Genomic DNA, 22971 nt, shown 5'->3' on the forward strand with positions numbered 1-22971 from the left:
ACTTTTTTTTTTTTTCTATAATCCTGCCAGTAAATTCCGTGGTGAACTTTGATCCAGAGCACTGGCATTTATGCAGACAGTAAGTTTCTGCCCAAGGAAGTAAACTAATTTAAATTAATTATATTATGAAGAACCCAATCATTCCCAGTGAAATGCTGTTTCTTGTCAGATGTCAGAAACATGTACACGGCATACAGCATATGGAAAACAACAAGATGTAATTGTACTAATTAGTTAAGGTTCTTCAAAGCAGCTATCGTCTAAAAAGCTCAGCTGTGTCTCCGATAGGCTCGTAGTCACTTGTTCCCAGGAAATGCTGGGGTAGGAGGCGCAGCTGTGGGAAGGTTCCTGTAACGACGCTGTTTCAGTTTAGCAGCTTTGTGATGACCGACGTGGTTAGACATGGGCCTCGCCTCTGACCCGTGAGAGCTCTCGCTCCACGTACGCCCTTTACATTGCAGAGTCTGCTTCAGTCTCTTCACAACATCGCACCTCCTTGGGTGTTCCCTCGCGTGTCTGTGTTGCTCATCCAGCAGCGGCTCGGGGTCTGGGGGGGCTGCGCGGCAGCGGCTCGGGGTCTGGGGGGGCTGCGCGGCAGCGGCTCGGGGTCTGGGGGCTGCGCGGCAGCGGCTCGGGGTCTGGGGGGGCTGCGCGGCAGCGGCTCGGGGTCTGGGGGGGCTGCGCGGCAGCGGCTCGGGGTCTGGGTGGGCTGCGCGGCAGCGGCTCGGGGTCTGGGGGCTGCGCGGCAGCGGCTCGGGGTCTGGGGGCTGCGCGGCAGCGGCTCGGGGTCTGGGGGCTGCACGGCTGGTGCGCAGGAAACATCCTTTGGGCGGGCTGGGGTTCCCCGCCAGTGCGGTGCTCCCCGCCGGTGCGGTGCTCCAGGGCCTCTTGCAGTGCGCCAGGTTACGGCGCTGGCCGCAGCCTGGGGCAGGAGGGTCTGCGTCGTGGCTGAGCCTCAGCGCGGCTCTCGACTAACCTCCTCTGCCTTTACCACTTGGTACGAAACTAAATCGGTACGGTAAATATTCCGATAATTCTCAGTTCAGTAGATACATTTATGGGAAAAAAGCAAGCGTTGCAATGGGCACTCAAATGTACGCAGTGCAACTGAATCTTTTTGATTTTTTTGCTGCTGCTAGTGTTGCTCTAGAGAGAAAATATCTAATTAGGTTATAATAATTGTACTTTTTGGTAAAAAATAAAAATAGGCTATTTTTATAGGAATCTAATAGTTGAGCTTTGTACTTAGAATGGAGTTGTGTCTATTTTTGTGATTTTGCGTGTGCTTAATCTGTAGGATAGGAATTGTTCAACTGTTTGATCTACTAAATCGCTTTTAGTTCACCCACGTTTCTTTCCTGAGTCCTCCAGGGTCCAAACGCTTTTATTTATGGAAGGTTTTGGAGTGGGAACAATAATGAAGCAAATTTTTTCAGTAAATTGCAAGTCTTCAATATCTATATCCTCCTGTAAATTTAAAGGTACTGCATTGCCTTGCATCAATGTAGCGGTTCCTACTTTACGTTGCAAATTCTCTGCCTGCATGACCATAAAAATAAATTATGAACAATTGGTTAGGACAGGAGATGTAATCAGTTAAAGCCTAATGAAGCTTATACTTCAGAGCAGGCTCATCTGCTAAAATATTACGTTGGCTGAATCGCTGCAGCAAATGGGTGGTTTCATAATTGCGTTTCAAGTTAGGTTGATAATGCACTCTTTTATCTCGATGACACCTTGTTAAAGCCAGCCTGCCCCGGGTCACCGCACGTTTGTTGCGCAGACCTGATCTCGAGGAGCGGGAAGGCTGAGGAGCCCACCTCCGCGCTGGAAGCCTGTTCGGATGAGGTGTGCCTGAACCTCTTCGTGCCGCGCTCTGGAGCGCGCCAAGCACGTGCAGTCGGACGGCAGACACGGGGCACAGCTAGCTGGAAATGCGGAAACTTCCTCAAACCTAGCGCTGACCACCAGGCGGGAGCTGCTGGGTCCCCAGACCGCGCTCGGTCAGGCGGGTGCTCGCCGCGCCGCTCACCGCAGTTTCGGGCCCCAAGTACCTCTCTTGCCTCGCTTCTCCTGGAGCACAAGCAACAAGGCGGCAGACGTCAGCCCCAGCTGCCCCAGGCCGTTAGAAATGTAGATCAATACGCCAAAGCGGGGAGGTGAGCACGCCGCTGTTCTGACAGCTCTTCTGTAGCTTTCGGTGGTGGCGACTTACGCCGCTCCCACGACGTGCTTTGGAGCTCGTGAATCGGCACCTTCGAGGCGGTTGCGCCAGGGCGACGGCTCTGACCCCCCTGCTGTGGGGCTGGGTTTCTGCGGTGAAGCGCGGTGACGGGATGCGCTGGGGCTGCCTGGGCAACCCCACTTCGTGCCTGTGCTTTGCTGGGAAGTACCTGAATCTCAAAGGCTGAGTGGTTCCTCTGTGCTGGGATCTAGCTCTTCACACTTGCTCGTCTTAGAAAGCACTGTTTCATATTTAATTGAAAATCCTGGGTGCCATAACTGAAAATAAATCTTATTAAATGAATAGTGATGAAATAATAGGATATGCTGTGCAAGGGAAAAGATAAATTCCTTTCATTTTTAATATTACACGATGATTAACTCAACACAGAGGGAAATGTTCTTTCCTTATGTGATTACTTCAACAACAGCATGCCGTTAAGATCACAAACACAAGCTTCTCTGCAAAATTAAGTTATAACAAAATTGTAGTTCACTGAGTGAAACCAGGGAGATTCGTGGGCGTGTGACTGATAACGCGTGCTCGGTCTCTGTGGGCAAGGCGGGAGCTTGCTGGCGCCTCCTGATGCGCTTCGCCTGTAGCTGACCCTGTTCCGTAGGTAGCTGGGACGAGGCTCCTGGCTCCTTTGTTGTACTTTTCACGTGTAGATGTAGTGCCAGATAAGTGGTGGAAAAGTCACTTGACTGGCACCTTCATACAGGTGAAAGGGAGAATTTCCTTGTTTTCTGAATGGGAATATTTTTGAAGTATTTTCAACAATGTTGGTGGATCTTGAATTATTTTTTCTTTCTTTTGGCTTACTGAGTACCAGTGCAGTGACTGGGGCACACTTACTGTAAAACCGTATAATGGGTGTCCAGTACATTCTCAGAGGCCTTCTGGGGAAAATTTGTTATTTTGTAAGATTCCCTTAAGGATATAACTTAGCCACAATTGATACTAAACAGTGTTTCGTAGGTTGTGTTTTGAGAAAGTCTTTTTCATATATTCTTTTTAGGAAAAGGTGTGACTTTAGGCAAGCTACAGGTTGCGGTGCTGTTCACACCAGTCCTTTAAAATGTCATGTTGATAACTTCTCTGTATCAAGCTTGTTTTTGCTGAGAAACGTGTTGAAAAATCTGAGGAACATAACCCTGTTTCCTTCCGGCAGCGCTTGTGCAAAGAGGTATCTGCGAGGAACACTCTGCAGCCTTCGCGGGCGCTGCGTGGCTCCCGCGGGCGCTGCCGGGGCTGTCCGCAGGGACCTCACCGCCGCTGCTTACCGGAGCACTGCGGTGCACGCTGGCGCGCCCCCGATCGCTAGCTGTTGTAGCAGAATTGCCGTGTGAACTCCGTATGAGTCAGGCATTAACATTAGTCACGGCCAGTGCACATCTGGAGCCGCAGGGATTTTGCTGACTGTCCGTATTGCACAGAGAGAGCTGGGAGGGGGGTGTTTTCCAATTTAACTTTGAGATGTCTCTAATCAATACCGCAGTGACACGGCACATCTGTTAACTTGCTGCAGAGGAGTGCTGACCTAGCACTTAGATGTTGGTGGTTTGAAGGTCCTGGGAGTCCTTGGGAGCGCGGTGAGGCACAGCTGTGTGATCTGCAGCTTGAATTTACTGCTGAACTGCCTCTCTCTGGTGAAGCGCAAGCTGTCCGTCAGGAATGCTGCGGCCCGCCTCTGGGAGTGCTGGGATTTCCCGAGCTCCTTGAAAAGCCGGTTCGAGAAGCTCCGACTGCTTCGTAAAAACTGCATAATGACTCTGTTCCCCGGAGCAGGAATTGCTCCTTTACCTGTCTGTGCAGGGCTCGGGGGTCCCCGCCCTGGCTGGAGCTCGGGGTCCCGCAGTAAGTGGGGCAGAGGAGCCCGACAGAGCTGCGTGCCAGAACGCCCGTCGATGGCGCGTCCGCACGGGCCAGCACGTGGGAACGAACTGCGCTTAAGAACTGTTGTACTTGGAGGCGATGCGAAGCGGGATGGGCCCGGTTTGCTGTTGTGTGACCTTGGTTTATGGGCTACGACGGACCTCGCGCCACCACTCACGGACACAGCTGAAGGATGCCTTTGCCCTGAACGTTTTCTGTTGCCCGTGTTGGTGGCTCACCCAAGAGGTTTGTTCTGTTGCAGGAGAACAGACATACAGCGTCTTTGTGAATATAGTATCTTTGTCAGGCTCCCGCTCTGCCAAACTCCAGGCTGAAATAGGTTAGTGGGCCTAGAAATTATGCAGAGTGTAATTGCATGTCTTGCTTCCTATGGAAAGCAGGATAAAAATAAAACTGTCTATGATTTGCATAAGTTCTATTCTAATCAGAACACTGAAAAAAAAAAAAAAGAGGTCTTGGCATGTGAACATGTACCCTTATGCTGGGAAACCAGTGCCAAGTCCCAAGCAGATTAAATGGCTTGTGTAACACGGAGCAGCTGCAAGGACGTTTTTCTTTGGGGATGTGACTGAAATGTGTCATTCTATAGAACTACACGCTGCCTAAGCAATAAGATACGGTACGTTATGCGCACGTCAGTGTCTGAAATGCAGTGCTATGTTAGGGCAAAGGCAAGGGCAAACAATTTCTGCCGAGCATTACAATAGCTTAACCTGCAAGTGCCCTGCGTGGAATCCCTTGTAAAACAACCCCTGTTGAAACAATACTTACTAAATGTCAGTAACTTTGAATTTGCACATTAGCTGCAGATTATCAAAGGGAAGCATTAATATTAGAACAGTTTTGGGACTCAAGTAACATTTTGTTCAGTTGTGTATGTTAATTGTGCTTCCTAGAGCAAATTGGTTTGTTTACTGTCTCAGTAAATCATTTTCTCTCGTGTGAATAAACTAAAACATCGCATTGTAAATTTAAGGGAATGAATGGAAGATTGTTTGCAGATCGGGAAAAACAAGCTGTAGTAACCCTGAGGAAAATCACGTCTATTGTTCGGGTTACTGATCTTTGTTTTGGAGTGCTCCAGTGCTGTGTCGGCTCAATTAAGAGCAGACTAAATGATTTGTGTATTACTGCAACCTACGACAGCTACAGAGGACACTCATTTCATGGCTCCAGTGTCTGTATTTGACTCTACGGCATGAGCGTTGCAGTGACAGACACTGCTCGTGCCAGACAGCCTCTGTAGGTGCCACGAGTTGCGCAGTGATTAACACTCAGCGAGTGATTGAGTGCATAATTAGGAAGCCTTACTAAAGTAGTCAGTGCTATTATTAAAACAACCCTGTATTTTTATTTTTTTGAACATGTTTGCTAATTACAAATTCTAATCGTTGTTTTGACCCTTTAGGTTGTTGTAACACACTCTCTTAACATGTTTGAGCCCGTTTGTATGTCGCCCTATAGGCTCCATCACCTGCACAGTGGTTCGATTAAACCCTATTCTGCCCTGCTCAGTGTGTTTGTGTTCATCTACTGTCGCGATGTCAAAAGCCTGCTGGCTCTCGTGCTTTACGTTGCTCTCTTACTTTGGGAGGCATAGTTAGGTTTCGAAAATCTAAGTTTCTTGTGAGGCGTTTCAAGCTCCCAGGCTGTGCTCAGCGAGCTTTCCAGATATCCCTGTAAATCCTTGTCTTTGTCTTAAACCTGGCAGTGGCAGAGGCTTTACCGTGCGCAGTTGATCTGGATTCATGTTACCGTCCATTCAAACACATCCTGTTTGAGAGGGAAATGGTGCCATTTCAGCAGGTGGAGCATTGTGGGGACTGCTACAAAGGGAGGACAGGGACGAGCAGGGTGGCGGTGGAGGTGAGGAGAAGGAGCAGCTGCAGCCGGAGCCAGAGGGAGGGACGCCTCTCCCTGCCGACCTGCACGGAGGACAGCATCGCCTGGTGTGTGAGCGGTGATGTCTCAGGGGTCACCTTCAGCACAGACACTTTTCACTGACCCTTCCCCCAGCAATCATAACAGTATCAAAATCCAAATGCTGTCTGTGAGCTGAGAGCAGAGTATATCTCTGCTTTTAGGTACTACCCCATGGTAATTAAACCCAAATTCTCTGCAGTGAGTCTCAGTTGTTTCAGAAAGCTGTAAACAGCTCCATCTTTCCCATAAATTAAGTAGGATACATGCTGCCTCCCAGTGAAGTGCGGGGAAGGATCTTGAGGAAAGTAAAGAATTTAAGTATCTCTTGAAAATAAAGCAAATCTTTATAAATAGGCAAAAGATTGTTGATCTGTTCAGTGCTTTTTTTCACTTCTCAAGAAAATACCAAAATAAAGAGAGGAAAGTCTCCATATACAATATAAAAGGTCAGACTTCTCTCTTGCAGAAAATTCTTTTGCATTTTTCTTCACCACTGGTAAGTTGAAGGAAATGGCTATGTTTGCATTTTATTTGAAACCTATTCATTATTTTAAATCATTTGAGTTCTACTCATATCTCCTTCAGTGTCTGATCTTAGATCAGAAACAGCTGTACAGCTCTTTGTGCCTTGTCGTTCTCCTATTTAATAATGGTACATTAAAATACTTGGCGTTATCAGAGAAAACCCTGCCCATTGGTAATTCTCCTGACTGTATTCCATGGTTAATGGATTTTTGTGAGCGTGCGATGTATTACTATAATCATATCAGATATTAGTATGCTTGAAGCTGGCATCTGAAAGTTTGAACTTCTTCACTCGAAGGATTTCATTTTTAAAATCTTCATGGTTGTAGGCAGAAAATATATTAGGCCATGCAAGCTATTCTGCTACCAGTGCCTCGCACAAAACCGACTTAAAATGACGTCTGCTGTCATTCCACAGAAATCGTACGTAGGCTGACAATGTTTGTAAACATGAGGAGGTAAAGAAAAGTAGCATTCATTGGAAAATAATGAACTGGCTGTGTGGTCCACCAGTAATTGCCAATGTTTCTCATCATCTCTCAGTGTCCTGATCTTTTTGCTTTTTTACATGTATGTTTCATTTCCTGTTAACTCCACTAAATGTATATACTTTATGTTCATGGAAAGGTAAATACCTCTTCATGAGATTGTGCTAGGCTGTGATGAAGGAGAGTCTTGTAACTGAAAGAGCATTGCTGCAAAATGCTACTTGGTTTTGAGTCCAGTGGAGCCTTTATCTATTGTAGTCCTAAATATGGGTCTTAATTTACAACTTTTTCTGCGGTTCTGAAGTGGCGGGTGTGACCGTCCCGCCGCGTGTGAGCCGGCCGCAGGCCCTTGTGCGGCTGCGGCGGTGCCCGAGGAGCAGATCGGAGGGAAGGGGCAGCCCATCTGCCGGGAGCTCTGCGCGTGCGCTTCTTGAGCCCCACAGCCCTGGGCTTTGCCCTTGAGCTTTACTGACGCTGGCCTTGCTCAGTATGTGTTCTGGCGTGCGAGCTAAATGCTTCTGCCTTTAGGTGTTTTAAAGAAAAGCTGTGTTTGTTGTTGTTTCTGGTTAGATGGGAGCTGCCCTCCTGGTGCTGGGGGGTGACCCCCACCCTGCCCACAGCCGTTTTGGGCTCTGGAACTGGGGGCGATGAGCTCAGCGTAGGTGGTAGAAGATGCTTCTTTCCTCTGTTGAAAACCTCTTGATTTCACAGTACTGGATCCTTATTCTTCGTTTCCAAGAGTCAGCCAACTGTGATGCATCTATTTGCAAACGGAGGCAATTGTTAGTGGGTAACAAGTGTTATTTTCATACACCAACCAAATGGCGCTGAAAGACTCCATCTAAATGCCATCTATGCTCTGCCAATATTTTCTTTCTTCTTCCTTCTGCACTAAACAATAGATACTTTTTTTTTCCATGGTAGATGAGGAACCCGGCCATGGATATCCACAATCTAGAGGTTTCTGTTACAGTTGACTTTGCTGTTTCCACATTGCCAAAAATAAAAACCTGGAGGATTGCATACAGGCTCCCGCTGTTTACATTTCATCTCTTGTCCTCAGCTCCTGGTGTTTTTCAGAGTAAACAACGCATGATTTGCCAATGCTTTTTGTATTTCTTAAAGAGTGTTTGGGGATGTGTCTTCCAAAGCATATTTTAGTTGTCTTCAAAACTTGAAATGCTTTAGTGATGAAGTTCACAAGCAAACACAAAGCCAAGTTATTTTTGCAGGGGTTTACCAACAGTGGGCTGGTTTAGTGGTAGAAAAACTTCCAGCCCTGTGAGATTTCAAGGGAACAGTGCAACACAGTATGCTGTGATGTTCAAGAAGGAGGACTGAGAAACTTTGTCTCCCTGAATCAGTCACCACCTTGACTTAAGGTCTTAAGGCATTATCTTGGAAAGGCTTGTGTTGATCGCCCCTTTGATCAGTTCTAGTGATGAGCAATCTCCTAACTCTGTAGGCTTAAAAAGTCAAAACGCAGTTACTGGTGTTTTCTGAGTGTATTTTGTATTGCTAGTAAACATAAGGAGATCCCCAAAGCGACGCGGGATGTACATACTCTAATGAGGTTTGTGGCAACCTTATTTCTCAAATTTGGAGAAAGTTTTTCATGTATTTCAGAAGCACTGTAAAACACACTTTCAGTATTTTGAATGCTATGGTAAATGGTTTGTTAATTCTGGAAGGCTTATCTCTGCCATAATTTCTGTAAATATGAATATATTACCAAGAATTTATTGGACAGCATGTAACAAACTGCAATGAAACAAGCCTTTCAAAGTAAACCTTTCTACTATTTTTTGGCTTTCAACTAGTAAATGAGTCTGGTTTAATGGATTATGAAGTGCCATGAGGTTTTATTTGTGTACAACAGACTCTATGTAAATTCTTCTATGAATTGTTCTGGGTCTATCATTTTAATGTGATTAGATGAATCTGACATACTTACCCTTTACTTTTTCTGAATTTGCAGAATATCTTTAATGACACAGCCATAGTTCAACTCCATGAAAGATCCTTAATTCAATTCTCTTAAAAAGGATTGATACTAGTAACATTTAGCCACTTAACAGCCTTTATTTCACAGCATGTAATCTGCAAATGCTTTGCACCATGATTTCTCTTCAGTACAAAGAAGCAGGATTTGCTGTTGTAGTTAGAAGTTTACAGATTAGTTGTGTTCCTTGGAGAAATGAAATTCCTTCCTCCGATGCTCGGGGCAGGTCCTGTTCTTGTCGGCAAGGTCTCCTCCAGTCCCGCTTCCTTCATTCTGTGCTGATGCTCCGGGACTTCCCACCTGTACTGGTTGGTCTGGTGTCCTTGGAGTGTTTCTTTGGAGAAGGGGAGGCTGAGGGGAGACCTTTTTGCTCTCTACAACTACCTGAAAGGAGGTTGTAGTGGGGTGGGTGTTGGTCTCTTCTCCCAGGTAGTGGGTGATAGGACAACAGGAAATGGCCTCAAGCTGCGCCAGGGGAGGTTTAGGTTGGATATTAGGAAATATTGCTTCACTGAAAGGGTTGTCAGGGATTGGTACAGGCTGCCCAGGGAAGTGGTGGAGTCCCCATCCCTGGAGGTGTTTAAAAGACGTTTGGATGTGGTGCTTAGGGACATGGTTTAGTGGTGAACTGGCAGTGTTAGGTTTATGGTTGGACTCCATGATCTTAAAGGTCTTTTCTAACCTACACAATTCTGTGTACTCTGTGTATATGGTAGGGATTTGTAAAATCAGTCTTGTAAATGTGGCTATTTGCGTAGTTCTTCAGTATTTGTTAGATGTCCAGTTCTTGGATGTATTTCACAGGACAGCTTGAGATTACCCAGAGGAGGTCGGGTTTGCCCGACCTGCTTCTGGATCTCTCCTGAATCCATCTCCGTAGGACACTGGCATGCAGGAGGATAACGATTTTCATAGGGCTAGTGTTTCCTAGCTACCTTTCTGATGCAATTAAAAAGCATGGTAAAATAAAGCAGATAGATAGCAATCTTCTCCAAGCTTTCAGAAAGCTGGGATGTGCTTGGCAGGGCAGTGTACAAAAGCTCATCTCAAAGGAAGAAGGTGTAAAGGACTTCTCTCAAAATGTCCTTTGCCCAGAAGTTTTGATAATTTCTCAAATACTATTTTTTTTCCTTCATTATAACACGTTTTCTCCAGATGCTGGAATAACATCCAGAACTGTGTAACGAGGCTGGTTTGTATTTTCTGCACACAGACGCCGCGCGAGGCCGCATCTCTCCTTCTCTCTCCTCTCTCGGTGTTTGCTCTCTTGGTCCTCAGCCTCTCGCTCCTCTATGTACGTTCATCACCTAAACCTGGGCTGTCTCTGCCGTTGCCACGGTCGTGTCGCAGCTGATGCTGCCTCTGTGCCAGTGGCTCCAGTCCGCACAGTTTCACATTGTCTGAGATTTTTTTGGGGGGACGCTCGTGTGTTGCTTGCCGAGTGCAGCGTGGCTTAATAGAAGTACCTTTGCTGCCCGTCTTCAGTCAAATAATTTATTCTCTGCAGACATTTAGTAGAGGGAAATTCACACAGCTGAGCAGGCTTCAGTGAGGTTCTCTTAATGAATATTTGAAAGCTTTTGTGAGACTTCATACTGAGGATTAAAAAATAGATTTTTAAAGTATTTTCTCCCTGCAGCATTTTTCTGCATCGTAATACCTCCTCTGACACCTATCTGTATTCCCAAATAGTCCAGTCAGTTTCATCTGCGCCATCAGCTTCTCATCCTCAGGACTTTCCCTTTCCTCACCAAACAACTTTCCCAAGTCATTCCCCGATTCTCCCTTTGCTGATAACAGCATCAGTAATTTCGGAAGAGTTTGCTTCTTGGTGTCTGTGGGTCTGCTCTCAACCCAAAGCTCTACAAACAATCCTGGCTTGAGGGAGAAAGGTGAGAAGTCTGCCAGTATGGCCAGAACAGATTAAAATGTATTTTTGCTCCTTTTTCATGCCCTTTAATAATCTGAGGGTTTTTTAATTTTGTCTTTGTAACATATATAATTTGCATTTCAAATGCAAAAAGAAGTTTCTCATGTGTTTGGCTCTTCTTCCACGTTTGTTCTGGGAAATCAAGTTTCATTCTTTACCTTGTCTGTTCTGTTCCTGGTCAGAGGAAAATCTGTCTCTTGAGAGATTTCTGTTTTCAGACAAATGTCGCTACCTACCAGCAATACAGCAAATCAAGATGCCCTCACGGTATCCGAGCCAGCGACCTGCCTGCTATGGCCCTTTGGAGAATCTCCCCTGAATTAGTCAAAGGTTGGCCTTTTCTGATGTCGGATCTGGCGATCAAAAGACATGACTAATTTAGACTTCGGGAGCAGAGCAGTGTGGACCTACTGCTGTTTGAGTCTCATTAAAAGGCAAGCGAGCAGAAGTGTACATGGCACATTTCTGCGATGACTCTCTGCTGTTGGTCCTCTAACATCCTTGCAGCGACGTAACTCCAAAGCAGCTTGTTATCGTGGATGGCATATAGGTGCTTATTGAGTCCTGAGAGCTGAACACAGCGATCGTATTCCTTGTCTTTTAGAAGGTGATGCTTCACCTGATGGTGAGCTTGATTGCTCTTTGAAGAAGCAGCAGGTACCAAGTGAATAAGCAGAAATCACCATGAGTGCAGCTCAGCCTGTAATAGGACCAGGATCTCTGTTCCCAGGCAGATTGCTGGCCCAGACGTGGTCGGCATCTCGACTTCCTTATTGGCCTGAATTCTCCTGGGAGCCCCTCTCTAACGGGCAGGGTCCAGACTTAGGTTCTTGTGCCCATTATACCTGGAAGAGGGACAGGGAGGTGTTGAGCGGGAGCGTGTCCGTGGAGCCCTGGGTGGGTCATAGTGCCGGGGTGCGAGCTGCCGAGCAGCGCTGTCAGTCCTGGCCCCCCTCCACAGCGGCCCTGGGGCCGCTGGAGGGAGAAGCATGCTCTGCACACTAATCTGTTGGTTTCTGCCCCACAAGCTGAGCAAAACTGTACCTGCTGACTGGATCGGACATTGTCAAAATGCTGCCGTCTCTTAATTTAGTTGGAAGAATTTAAACCTCCCACGCGTTTCTTGCACTGAGAGCGTAGGTATGTATTTGCTAGGTGGGCAGCGTCGCAGTGCAAGTACTGAAGGCTGTGTTACTGCTGGGCTTTTCCATCTTTTCCATATTCTGTGAATATGGTTGATTCTCTTGTATGCTTTTAGAAGTAATTTATTGTGTTCAGCGAATGCATGTGTTTGGATCTGCAACTTGTGTTAAATTATCATGTGAGTAGTTGCTGAGGAATATCATAAAGCTAATGTGTTGCACACTAATTATAACTTTGGCCTCCTAATGCAACATATCTGCTTTGTGTAGCTGAACGTTTCTTTAAATGGCTTTTGCTTAGTCACGTTGAAAGATGGCTTAATCTTAGTTCATGTATTGATAGCCTAGTTTTAATTAAACAGTAACTGTTTTCCACTTGATCAACCCTGATAATTCCTATTTTAGTTAGCCGCTTTTGAGCAAAGCCATTTAGCTGTTTTATTAGCCCTCATTTTGTGTTTCACATGGAATTTTCATATTCCGGGTTGCCTTTTGCAACCTCTGCTTATGTAACACATCACGCAGCCGAGGGTAACCGCGGACGGTATGAAACGCTGTTTACATGTATGGAATTCTGAATTTACATTATGAAATGCTGTTTACATTTCTCCTCTGCTTTGTTCCCATCGAGAAAACAAAATCGTGCAGCAGCATCTCATCTGCACGTTTTTCATTCTGTAACACTTAAAAAAGCGCTCTGGACCGTGGTGCCGAGGGCGGGCTACGGGGGTCCGGGGAGCGGGGCAGCAACCGGCCGCTTAGGCTCGGAATCCCCCAGCAGATCTGCATCGCGGCCTAGGCCTGAGCCCGGCCCCGGGCCCCGGCCTGCTCTGTCCCTGCCCCGGCCCGGCCCCGGGGCCTCTCCCGGCAGCCCCGCCCTGGCGGGCCCTGCTCGCCCGGCGGCCCCGCGGGGCGGCCCGGCCCGGCGGCGCCGGGAGGTGGCGGCAGACGGCCGCGGGACCGGCTCCTCGCCGGCGGGCCGCGGGCCGGGGAGCAGGCCTGGGGGCGCGGGGCCTGCGGGCCCGTCCCCCCGAGCCCCCCGCCCCGCTCCCCGGGCCGGGACGCCCTCCTGCCCCCCTGGGCAAAGGCCTCGGCTGCCGCCCTGCCCGCCACGAACGTGGGGGGATTGCCCGTTAATTCGCCGGGGGAACACACCGGGGCCGCACACAGCCTTTCTGAAAATGTACTCCAAGAATGAGGGAATGCAATTCCATTTTCACATCCGTTCCCTTAAAATATGTTTTTGTGCTAAATGCTACAGGGAAAGTGTAAGCACTAGTAATGAATGATGTAGTTTAATAGGAAAGTTTCATGTTTTTAATAAGCTGCTGCTTTGAAGGATTGCTTTTATAATTAACAGTAAAGTATTTTTGAAAAGTTTGAAAGAAAAATACCATTTACTCATTCGTTCGTCCATCAGCATTGCAGCTCCTTGTTGCCTTATAGATGCCACTGTCTGTAGGAGGTGTTGGCATGGAAACTTGGGAGTGCAGCTCCCGGCACAGTGCAGTGAATACCATGTGCCATACCTCTAGGAAGTTGTCACCTATGTCTGTCCGCATAAAATGTGCGTCAAAACGAAATGGAGATTTTCCACGTGGTCTTCAGAGTGATTTGTGGGGGATGTCGCAGATACTCTGTGTACTGGGAGCATCAGCCAGATGCACTTGTGACACTGTTTTGCTGTGTCTTATTATGGGGCAGCAGCATAAAATCTTCACAGATGGAAGGCTTAGAATTTATTTCCATATTTAAACTTTGAGATTTGCTGTTTTACCAACACTGCTAATTTAGAAATGGGGTTCTTTGTGTTGAATTCAAGTAGCCCCATAGCAATAGTCATCTGTTTGTGATTGCAGTGTATATATACTTCAGTGTTTCCATGACAGGTTGGATGTATAAACAGCTATCTTCATCCTGCTTACGTACAGCAGCAAAGGCAACTTTACCATTGCGGTTTGAGGGGTGACAAGAGAAATGAAGACCACTACCCCTGTTTTTTGCAATATCTCTGTTGTTCACGCTTGCCTCTGTCCTTCACGGCGCTGTGTTCTGCTGCAGTGGTACTCAAGCCTTTTTTTCTTCTGCAGGCACTTAGTTTTCCTTACAGAACTGCAGTGTGCATATTCTCATTTAAACAGTTCATTTGTGGTTAATTTAAATTAAAACTGAAAACAAGATGCTTGTGCCTGTTCATCTTGCAGAACCTGAATGGTATGAAGTACATCATTCCTCTCGACTGGTCCCTGCGTGGCATGTGTCATCCTTCAGAGGCAGCTCAGCAGCACAACAAACCCCAACCCGACATTTATTAGGTCATTTCGGGGAGTCTGATACATGAGGTTTCCCTAAAAGCCTGTGTGAAACAATGTAAAGGAGCATGTTCAGCTCCTGAAGGCGGAAATATCTGGCTTTTGCGTAAGAACAAGCTCTGCAGGTTGCCTAAAGCATCCTTACTTTATTTTCTGCTTTCTAATGCACATCATTCTCTATGTGATTTTCTGTCATTTTCTGTCTGCCTACTGTTTTGTTTGACTTTTTTTCTGTTTTCCCCAGGGAACCCTTTCAATCTTCAGTTTAGTTGTCTTGGTCTCAGAGTATAGTCCATTCTTTAAGTTTTAATGGTAAGATTAACCCCTCAATGTCAGCGTATCCTTAGTGGCAGCTTTGCTTTTAGGTATTTTGGGGTTTTTTTTGACTGATTTGATATTTATTGAAAAGGGTTTATAAGCTTTTAAATTTTAAAACATGAGGAGGGTAGAATGAGTGAATAAAGTCTCTGTGATTATACATCCAGTACAGATTTTCACCTCTTGCCAAGTTTTTCCAGCATGCAAGGCTCTGAACATAGCTAACGACCAGATTCATCTGCCTCAGTGAAATCGCGTGTATTGATCTGCCTAAGTGAAATATGCTTGTATTGTTGAAGTGCAGTGCTATAGATCTGGCTTTGACAGGGAGATGGATGAGCCATTTTAGTGGTAAAACATTTTTTAATCTTGAGAAACCATCTTGTCTACAAACAATAAAGCGATTTGTAGTAACAAATGGAAAATATTTTTCTTGCTGGAGATTACACCATTTGTTTTCATTTTCCATGACATGTTTTGCTCATTATGCTGCAGAAATCGACTCCAAAGTTTTATAAAGAACAGCTCATGATGGCAAAATAGGGAATTGAGCTGGGGGCTCGCTGTCATAACAACAGAGAGCGTCGGACCCGGGGGAGCTGCTGCGAGTTCCGCGTTCGGGAAGGAGGCGGAACAGGAGTGCTGCTCTCCCCAGCCACGCTCCTGGGAGTTACTGTATGGCTTGTACCACTCGGGGACAGCCGTGGGGACTGTAGCGTGGTGTCCCCTCAACGCTGTAGGACGCTTTTTGTGTTCCTGGACGTAATTTTTAAATAAATGACAGCAATAAAGGAGGGTGAGAAAGGGCCTTCATGTGGAGCTCAGGGCTTGTGTTAAGCGTGAGTGTGCTGCCTGTGTTCCTGGCGACATGCGTGTGGTGGGCTTTTCCTTTGTTTACTCGAGGGCTTAGGGTGGTTTTGTTTGGGTTTTGCTTAATTTATGGGCAGCACAGACTTTTATGAAGAGAGGGCTGATAGGTAATCTTGGTTTCACTTTTAAATACTTTCCAGCATGCCATTGTTTTGCCTGGAGGGAAAAGGGTGCAAACTGGAATATGGTTTGCCGTTAAAGAATGGTGGTAGCCAAGGTTATATTTGAAAGACACATATAGGGTGTGTATCTGCCCTTAACTTGGTAGAAGGGGAAGGGAAAGGGAAAGTATAAACTTACCAAAACACATGCTGACTTTGCAGCAGTGACATGTGGTTGGGAAAACTTGGTGAGTGGTGGTGGAAGGGTGGTTTGGGTTTTGGTGGTTTCAGTTTGTAGGTTTTTTTCCAAATTTGGTATTTCACGCAAGTACAGTAGTCTCGGTTTCAGGTGTAGGTGAGCTCCGTATTGAGACTGATGTGGGTCTGTGCCCCATTCCATTCTTGGGCCTTTTGAGGTGGTCTCTTCAGCAGCTGGTCTCAGCAGGCTTCAGAGGCTCCCGTCAGAATCACTCCTACGGCAGGTTTATACGTTTCATAACCTGTTGCTGACGTAAGTTAAGAGGAGCAGCTGTGTGTTCCAGCTTGTGTTCCTGCTGTTGTGACACACCAGCATACGCCTGCTACTGGCCTTCTCCTAGGTTGGGTTTTGAAGACAAAGACTAAGAGTCGTCTTCCCTAAAGCCCCGAGTGTTCTGCTGTAGTACGTAACTTAAATTTATCAAGGTCACTGAACCCTATTTAATGTGCGTTCTGGGAAGATGACAGGGTACAAAAGATTGTTTTGTAGCCTTCTGTCAGAAGGATGAAGCAATAATACAAGAGCTCAGTTATTTGTGTGCTGAAGGGGCCGTGGTTATCTAGTGATGTGACAGATTCACTAATGATACCTGACAGAAGTATTGCAAAGGAATAATTGGAAAAAAAAAAAAAACCCCAACCCTTTTCTATCATGCAGTGTATTTTAAAAAGAAAATATTTTCTTTTTATAATATCAAGAATTCAAATTCCCATGTGACAAAATATTGAGTTCAGGTGCCTAACCAGTGGGTGTAAATTGAATAGAAAATATTTTCACTATATTTTGAAGCAGCTTCCTGCCTGTAGAGACTTTTGATTTTGGCAGTAGATTTTATATTATAATACTTCTTATTGATTTCAAAACAGTTCCAGAGTATTGTCACTGTCTTGCTTGGGAGGTACTGAGGTTGGATGGTTTTTGCTCAGCTATGCTTAAAGTCACCATCCCAGTTTCACCAGCAGGGAGTCAGGCTTTGGTAGCATAGAATGGCTTTTCCATTCATTGGGTTGTTGCATTTAAAACAACCCAACTCTTTCTGCTGCTTTCTTCTTTTGAAACGTTTCTAGCAGTGAAATGCCGTTGTTGTTTGAGATCCTGCTTAATTTTTACAAGTTATTCTTTTTCTGTTGCTTTTCAAGGAAAAGTCATCAACAAAGACTTGCGCCACTACTTGAGCCTTCAGTTCCAGAAGGGCTCAATAGACCATAAACTCCAGCAAGTGATCAGAGACAATCTCTATTTGAGAACCATCCCTTGTAAGTATGTAAAGATCAGCCTCATTTGATCTGTTCCTGCTAACGGTCACACAAGTCGAGAGCTTTAAATGCCTTCTCTCCTCACCTGGTCTATAGTTTACCTTGCAGCAGGAGCTTCTGTAAATGGCTTTGCTAGAGTAGTTTCAATATCTTAAGTTGCAATGAAAAGGTACGGCCAAAACAGCGAGAACTTCAGCATTCAAAGCTCAGAGTATTTCAGGAGTGTTTGTGTTTTACTCATCGGAAGTTTGTCAGTCGTCATCGTTAGAGTCACCACAGCCACCGTGGGAAATAAACCTTCCTCAGCACGATCGAGCAGCGCAAACACCTCCTGATTTTTGTCAATGCATTGGGGTTTTTTTGCACAAAGAGGAAACTTAGCCCTCGAGAGGCTCAGAGTCGTTAGGCGGAGTAGTGCAGCTGGAAGGAGAGATGCAGGAGGGATTATATGCAGAAAGGCCTGCGATGACAGAAGATGCAGGGGAACCTTTGTTAGCTCTTCCTGAGAAGACAGTACAAGGAGGTGGCGGCAAGAGGGAGGATGAATCCATGACCCAAGAAGAAGAGGAAGGGACAGCGCGTGGACGGACTTCAGTGTCACAGCAAGAATTAATTAGAGAATCTGGGTGGACCTGTCTTATCAGTTATGCCAGCCTTTCTGCTCTGAGCATCTGCTAGCATCCCTCGGCCCCACCAGCATGGGTGTTACCTGGCCTTTAGCAAGGTGCCTAGAGGTACTGCTCCCACGAGTGGAGGTTTAGAGAAAGCCCCATTCAAGGTACAGGGCGCTCTGACAGCTGCCGAATATCCTGTTGCTGCTTCTCACCCTTAAACGTCCTGTCAGTGCTACTCACCCTTCTGTGCCATTTCGTTTCTGAACTACCACAAGATCATCCTGTACTTTGTCTCAAAGGTTCACTGGTGAAAAAGGCTCATCACCAGTTGTATTTAAATATTCATTGCACTAAAAATTTAAGTTCATCAACCAGTGTTTTTGTAACTCAAGAATTCTGTTCTCAATTTAGCATCGTTGTCGTATTGAGCGTGCCCAAGAGTTTGTGACTTTCTTAAAAGATAATAATAGTGAAAGGCAGTTTGTTTACTAGCAGCTCTTGTTCATGCTGCTGCCTGAAAAAATTGACGTATGCCTTTAAAATGCTGTTAGGTTATAGGCAGTAATGAATCAGTGGAGTCCTTTCCAGGAGAGTTTTAATTAAGCTATTATAACTATGGGAGGCATGTATTTATAGACCTAACACTTTGAGAACTTCTGCATTAACACAGCAATTTACTGATTACTTTGAAAAAAGCTTACTTTATAGCTAGGGTTTGGAGTACGGATGAATTACGCTCTGAATTGTAAGGTTAAAAAACTAGGGTTTGTGCCCAGGTATGGATCTGACGGCCCAAAAATCAAATGTGCTTCGTCACGCTGACCTCATTACAAATTAGTCGGTTTGTACTGGTGAAAACAATGGAGAGAAGCAGCAAGCGCCCTTACAGCCGTGTTAAAACACCACAGCTCTTAAACAGCTCCCCAGAATCCCAGACTGCTGTTGCCTGGCTCAGGCGTCCCCTGCTTCCGCAGACTGTGTTTTCGGTTCACTGAGCATAAGAAAGAATTCTCTCTAATTACCACCTCACCCAGCTTTTTTCTCTCTCCTCCTTCATCAATAGCAGGCTGTCATTCCTACGTAATTTGATGGCCTAGTTTTTATACATTACTGTTCACTTGCTCACCAGCGTTCTAACTCTTACCTTACTGGAGTGACATCATCATTGTATAAAGATTCAGAGACGTATTGTTTTTACTGAATTGTACAGCAGGCGGCATTTGGGGAACAGGCAGCCCTTAAGTATCTTACAAGAGTGTTTTCTCTGTCTTTTCAGGCACTACAAGGGCTCCTAGAGATGGGGAAGTCCCTGGGGTAGACTATAATTTCATTCCTGTTGAGCAGTTTAAAGCACTGGAAGAAAGTGGAGCCTTGCTGGAAAGTGGAACATATGATGGTATGTTGGTGGTGTTTAATGGAATGGGAGTAAGGACCCAGTACTCACATCCAGTGTCTTGGTTTAAGTGGAGCTCTTGTACCCAGGAGGTGTCGCTTTTCCTGCCCATTGACGGTCGTTACACTAGTAGCGTGGCAATATTAAATCTATTTTTGCAGTGTCTGTGGAGGGGAGGAATGGTCTTGTTTTGCAGCTCTCTAGTAAATCATAAGTTGTCCTTTAACCAGTCTTAATGCAATCTGATAATTTTCCCAATTGCATTTTTGACAAAGCATTCTGAAAATGTTTGTCTATGCTTGGTAGAGTTTTGTTTCAATGGAATTCATAGTCAATTTTGTTTAACCCTTTGAGAACAGCCATGTTTTTCTCAGAGGTGTGCATTGAAAGGACAGAAGGCAATGGAAATTCTGATACAGCGGGGGGAAAAAAAAAAGGTATTTTGCAATGAAAATTTGAACAGCGCTAGACCAGATTGTCAAGGTCTGTAGCAACATTGCTTTTTGTAAATGTGATGGGGGAAAACGCAGTGAAGGTAATGAACCGTCAGGAGCTGGTTATCCAGAAGAGCCACAGAGCTGCTACCATGTGATGGGCTTTTGCTTTGCTTTGGTTTGTTTGTTCTAAGGGGTTCAATGGCAGTCAGAGATACTGTGGGGTGGGGGGACAGACCGAGGCCCACCTTCGTTTAAGGTGAGAGGGAAGAGAGACCAGTTTGACTGGCTCAGCCCTGGGATGCCTTGCGCTCCTGGGCAGCGTGCCCCAGTTGCAGGTGGGTTTCAGGTTCACGACTGCCTGCTTTCTGCTGCTTTTTGCTGTTGAACACTTACCTCTTGACACCGGAACAGAACAAATTGCAAACATCACACATCGCTTTTTGTATTTAAGTTTATAAAACCCAAAATATGGTCTGGCTAGATGTTTTTCAAATACAAAGTTGTACTTGAAGTCAACTAAGTTACAGCCAGATTTTCAGAAATGCTGAGCATGTGCAGCTTTCAGCGATGCTCAACAGAATTTACCAGATTACAAACCTGCCTGGTTTTTACATATGTTCAACATATATTTGATTCAAGCAACTTTAAGTGTGCACTGAGAAGACTTCGGTAGGTGATGGTTTTACTGACACTTGAATAAATCTGATTGATTCTTCCTCTACTCCACCCCCCCCACACACACACCGCCCCCCCAAAGAAAGACAAAATAAAGTCCAAAGTAGAAAATTCTGTGAAAGGCTCTGTACCTCCTTGTTTCACGTGTCTCGTGCTGTCTGTTAACACTGTCCTGTCCATGGAAATGCCCTAAGCAAATGTAGACTAAACTAGCACTTTTTTTTTCCTTAGCTCCCCTGATTCTGGCTGTCACCACTTTGAGCCTCGCCCTCGCTGATATTTTCAGAAGGGTTTCTTATTTATTTTTTTTTACATGGTCAAAACCATATCCAGCCACCAAATGTTACCCCAGCAGGAATTCTGGGAAGCTCTCTTGCTGTGGGCTCAATTCCCTAATAAAAATCATATGAGCAGTCAGGAGAGAGGTCAATTGCCAAAATTCTTTCCCAGAAAACAACAGACGATTCCTAGTCTTTGTGTTTTAGATTAAAATATTGAAGTAAAAATCTGTTCATTTTTCTCAAGTACAAATTATTTTTGTAAAGCTATATTAACGGCTTTGTTTAGCAAGTGTGTTGTCAGTAGAAAACTATAGGGCTGTAGTTTTAAAATCAATTATTTGTAACTGATTTTATGTAAATACTTCATGTTTCTGCACAAAATTAATCTGCTTTTTTATTTTAACATGTTTCTGTTGCTGCATATTACTCTGTTAATCAGTTAAACAGTATATAGAGAAATAACAATTGATTTTCCCTGTTTTGCTTCTCTCAGACTGTTCCCCAAGTCTCTTTATGGACCATTAGTGAATTCCAGGCAAAGTAACAAATCTTTTTCTTTGAAAACATGTGGCTGGATAGAAATTTTGCCTTAAACCTATTGTTTTCTGACATCCAACAGCAGCATTGGCAAAGAGTCAACGTAGGAATGAGTAGGTTTTGATCGTTGATTGGTTTTTGATAGTGCTGATGTCTTTAAGAAGTTGGGTTACAGTTCGGGTCTTTCACCAAAAACACGTTATATGGGCAATAAAGCGTTCACTGCCAGCGCTTTCAGCGGGTGTCGGTGCTTCGGTCACTTTGATTTCTGTCTCATTGTCAGGTAATTTTTATGGTACTCCGAAGCCTCCGGCGGAGCCCAGCCCCTTTCAGCCTGATCCAGTGGATCAAGTTCTTTTTGACAATGATTTTGATACTGAATCCCAGAGGAAAAGAACCACATCTGTCAGCAAAATGCAAAGGATGGACAGTTCTCTCCCTGAAGAGGAGGAAGAGGAGGAAAAGGAAGCAGTTAACGGCAGCGGAGGGATAGGTTGGTTGGCAAGGGGTGAAATTCCCTGAAGTATTGTATGAATGGATAAGTGTACAAATAACATTCATGCTTGCTTGAACCGCTTCCTTAGTTTTGGTGAAGTTTGAAGGCAGTTTTCTATTCAGACTGGTGTTTTTACTCAATTTTGAAATTATCTTTTAAAAAGAAACAGCTGTTCTCCCAGCCAGATGTGCAATTGCATCATAAAATGCACTGCTCAGTAGAGAACATGTAGTGCTGGGTATCAGCCAGTTACATGAGGAGGAAGGAAAATTTTATCCACTCTTCAAATAACAGAATCCTTTGCAGAGTATAATTCCTACCCTGTAAATGTTATGGTTTAATTTTGAGGAGATTACTGAATTTGTATGCAGGAGATTTTAGCAAAACGATTGGTTTAAGAGGCAACACTAGCTCGTGCTGTAAAATTTTCACATGATTTTGGTTAAGGGAACTATCTCATGACCTTAAACTGCCTAAAGGGAAGTTTGCGGAGAGAAATAAAGCAGAGTGCCCTGAGACTGGACCAGCGTCCAGCCGGACATTTCAGAGATTGGCAGGATGCCCTTTTCCTTTTGCTGTCATGGTTACTCATCTCAAGGGGGAAGAACTGATGGCGGAGAGAAACCATCACATTGCATTTGCAGATGAGCCTGTGTGCGAGCGTTTGAGAGACAGACTTATACTGACCAGACCTGACTTAATCTTGCAAGCTCTGGGCTGACACACCAGGGCACAGAGCGGCCCAGTGGCCAGGCTGGTGGTTAGGTGAAGGTCACAGACATCGTCGTGTGGCGGAGGATACCAAGCATAATCTCGGGACCAAAGGGTGGAGGCTTGCATTCAAAGTTTTCTGCAGGGACTTTTGGGGAGGTTTTTTTTTGTTGTGGCTTGCAGGAGGATTTTATTGGCAATTTGGGTCTCCTCTATGTTTCATTCTGGTGCTTTGGGGAATATCAGTAGGATTTGGGGGGGGGGGGAGGTTTGATGGCGTTACAGACGCTGTTCTCTATGTAGGAACAGCAACAAAATGTAGTCAGCCTGGATTTCTGCCAGCACTGATTTTTCAGCATAGGCTCAGACACATAATACGAGGTTAATTCTGTTTGGCAGGGGAAGAGCAGAGTTCAGCGTTTTCATGTCAGCTTTTCAAAGTTCACAGCTGAAAAAAAAAAAAGTGGAAAAACGCACATCACATACAGGGACATGTTGGACATCCACTCGTAGCCAGATTAAGAGGGTGGTTCTTTGTGAGAAACAACATAAACATCTGACAAATAGTAACACTTTCCCTG

The 22971-nt window shown here is 45.3% G+C and overlaps 1 protein-coding gene across 2 annotated transcripts in view; it reads left to right on the forward strand.

Annotated features, from left to right (window-relative positions):
• Positions 1-22971, forward strand: part of MAGI3 (membrane associated guanylate kinase, WW and PDZ domain containing 3) — a 74751-nt gene that overhangs the window by 21223 nt on the left and 30557 nt on the right. For both annotated transcript variants that reach the window (XM_064472051.1, XM_064472052.1), the window contains exons 2-4: positions 17130-17246; positions 19137-19256; positions 21467-21676. In XM_064472051.1, coding sequence (XP_064328121.1) covers positions 17130-17246; positions 19137-19256; positions 21467-21676 — 447 coding nt within the window. The remainder of the gene's footprint in view (positions 1-17129; positions 17247-19136; positions 19257-21466; positions 21677-22971) is intronic.

Source organism: Phalacrocorax carbo, chromosome 23 (genome assembly GCF_963921805.1).
Source record: "Phalacrocorax carbo chromosome 23, bPhaCar2.1, whole genome shotgun sequence".
Classification (NCBI taxonomy): domain Eukaryota; kingdom Metazoa; phylum Chordata; class Aves; order Suliformes; family Phalacrocoracidae; genus Phalacrocorax; species Phalacrocorax carbo.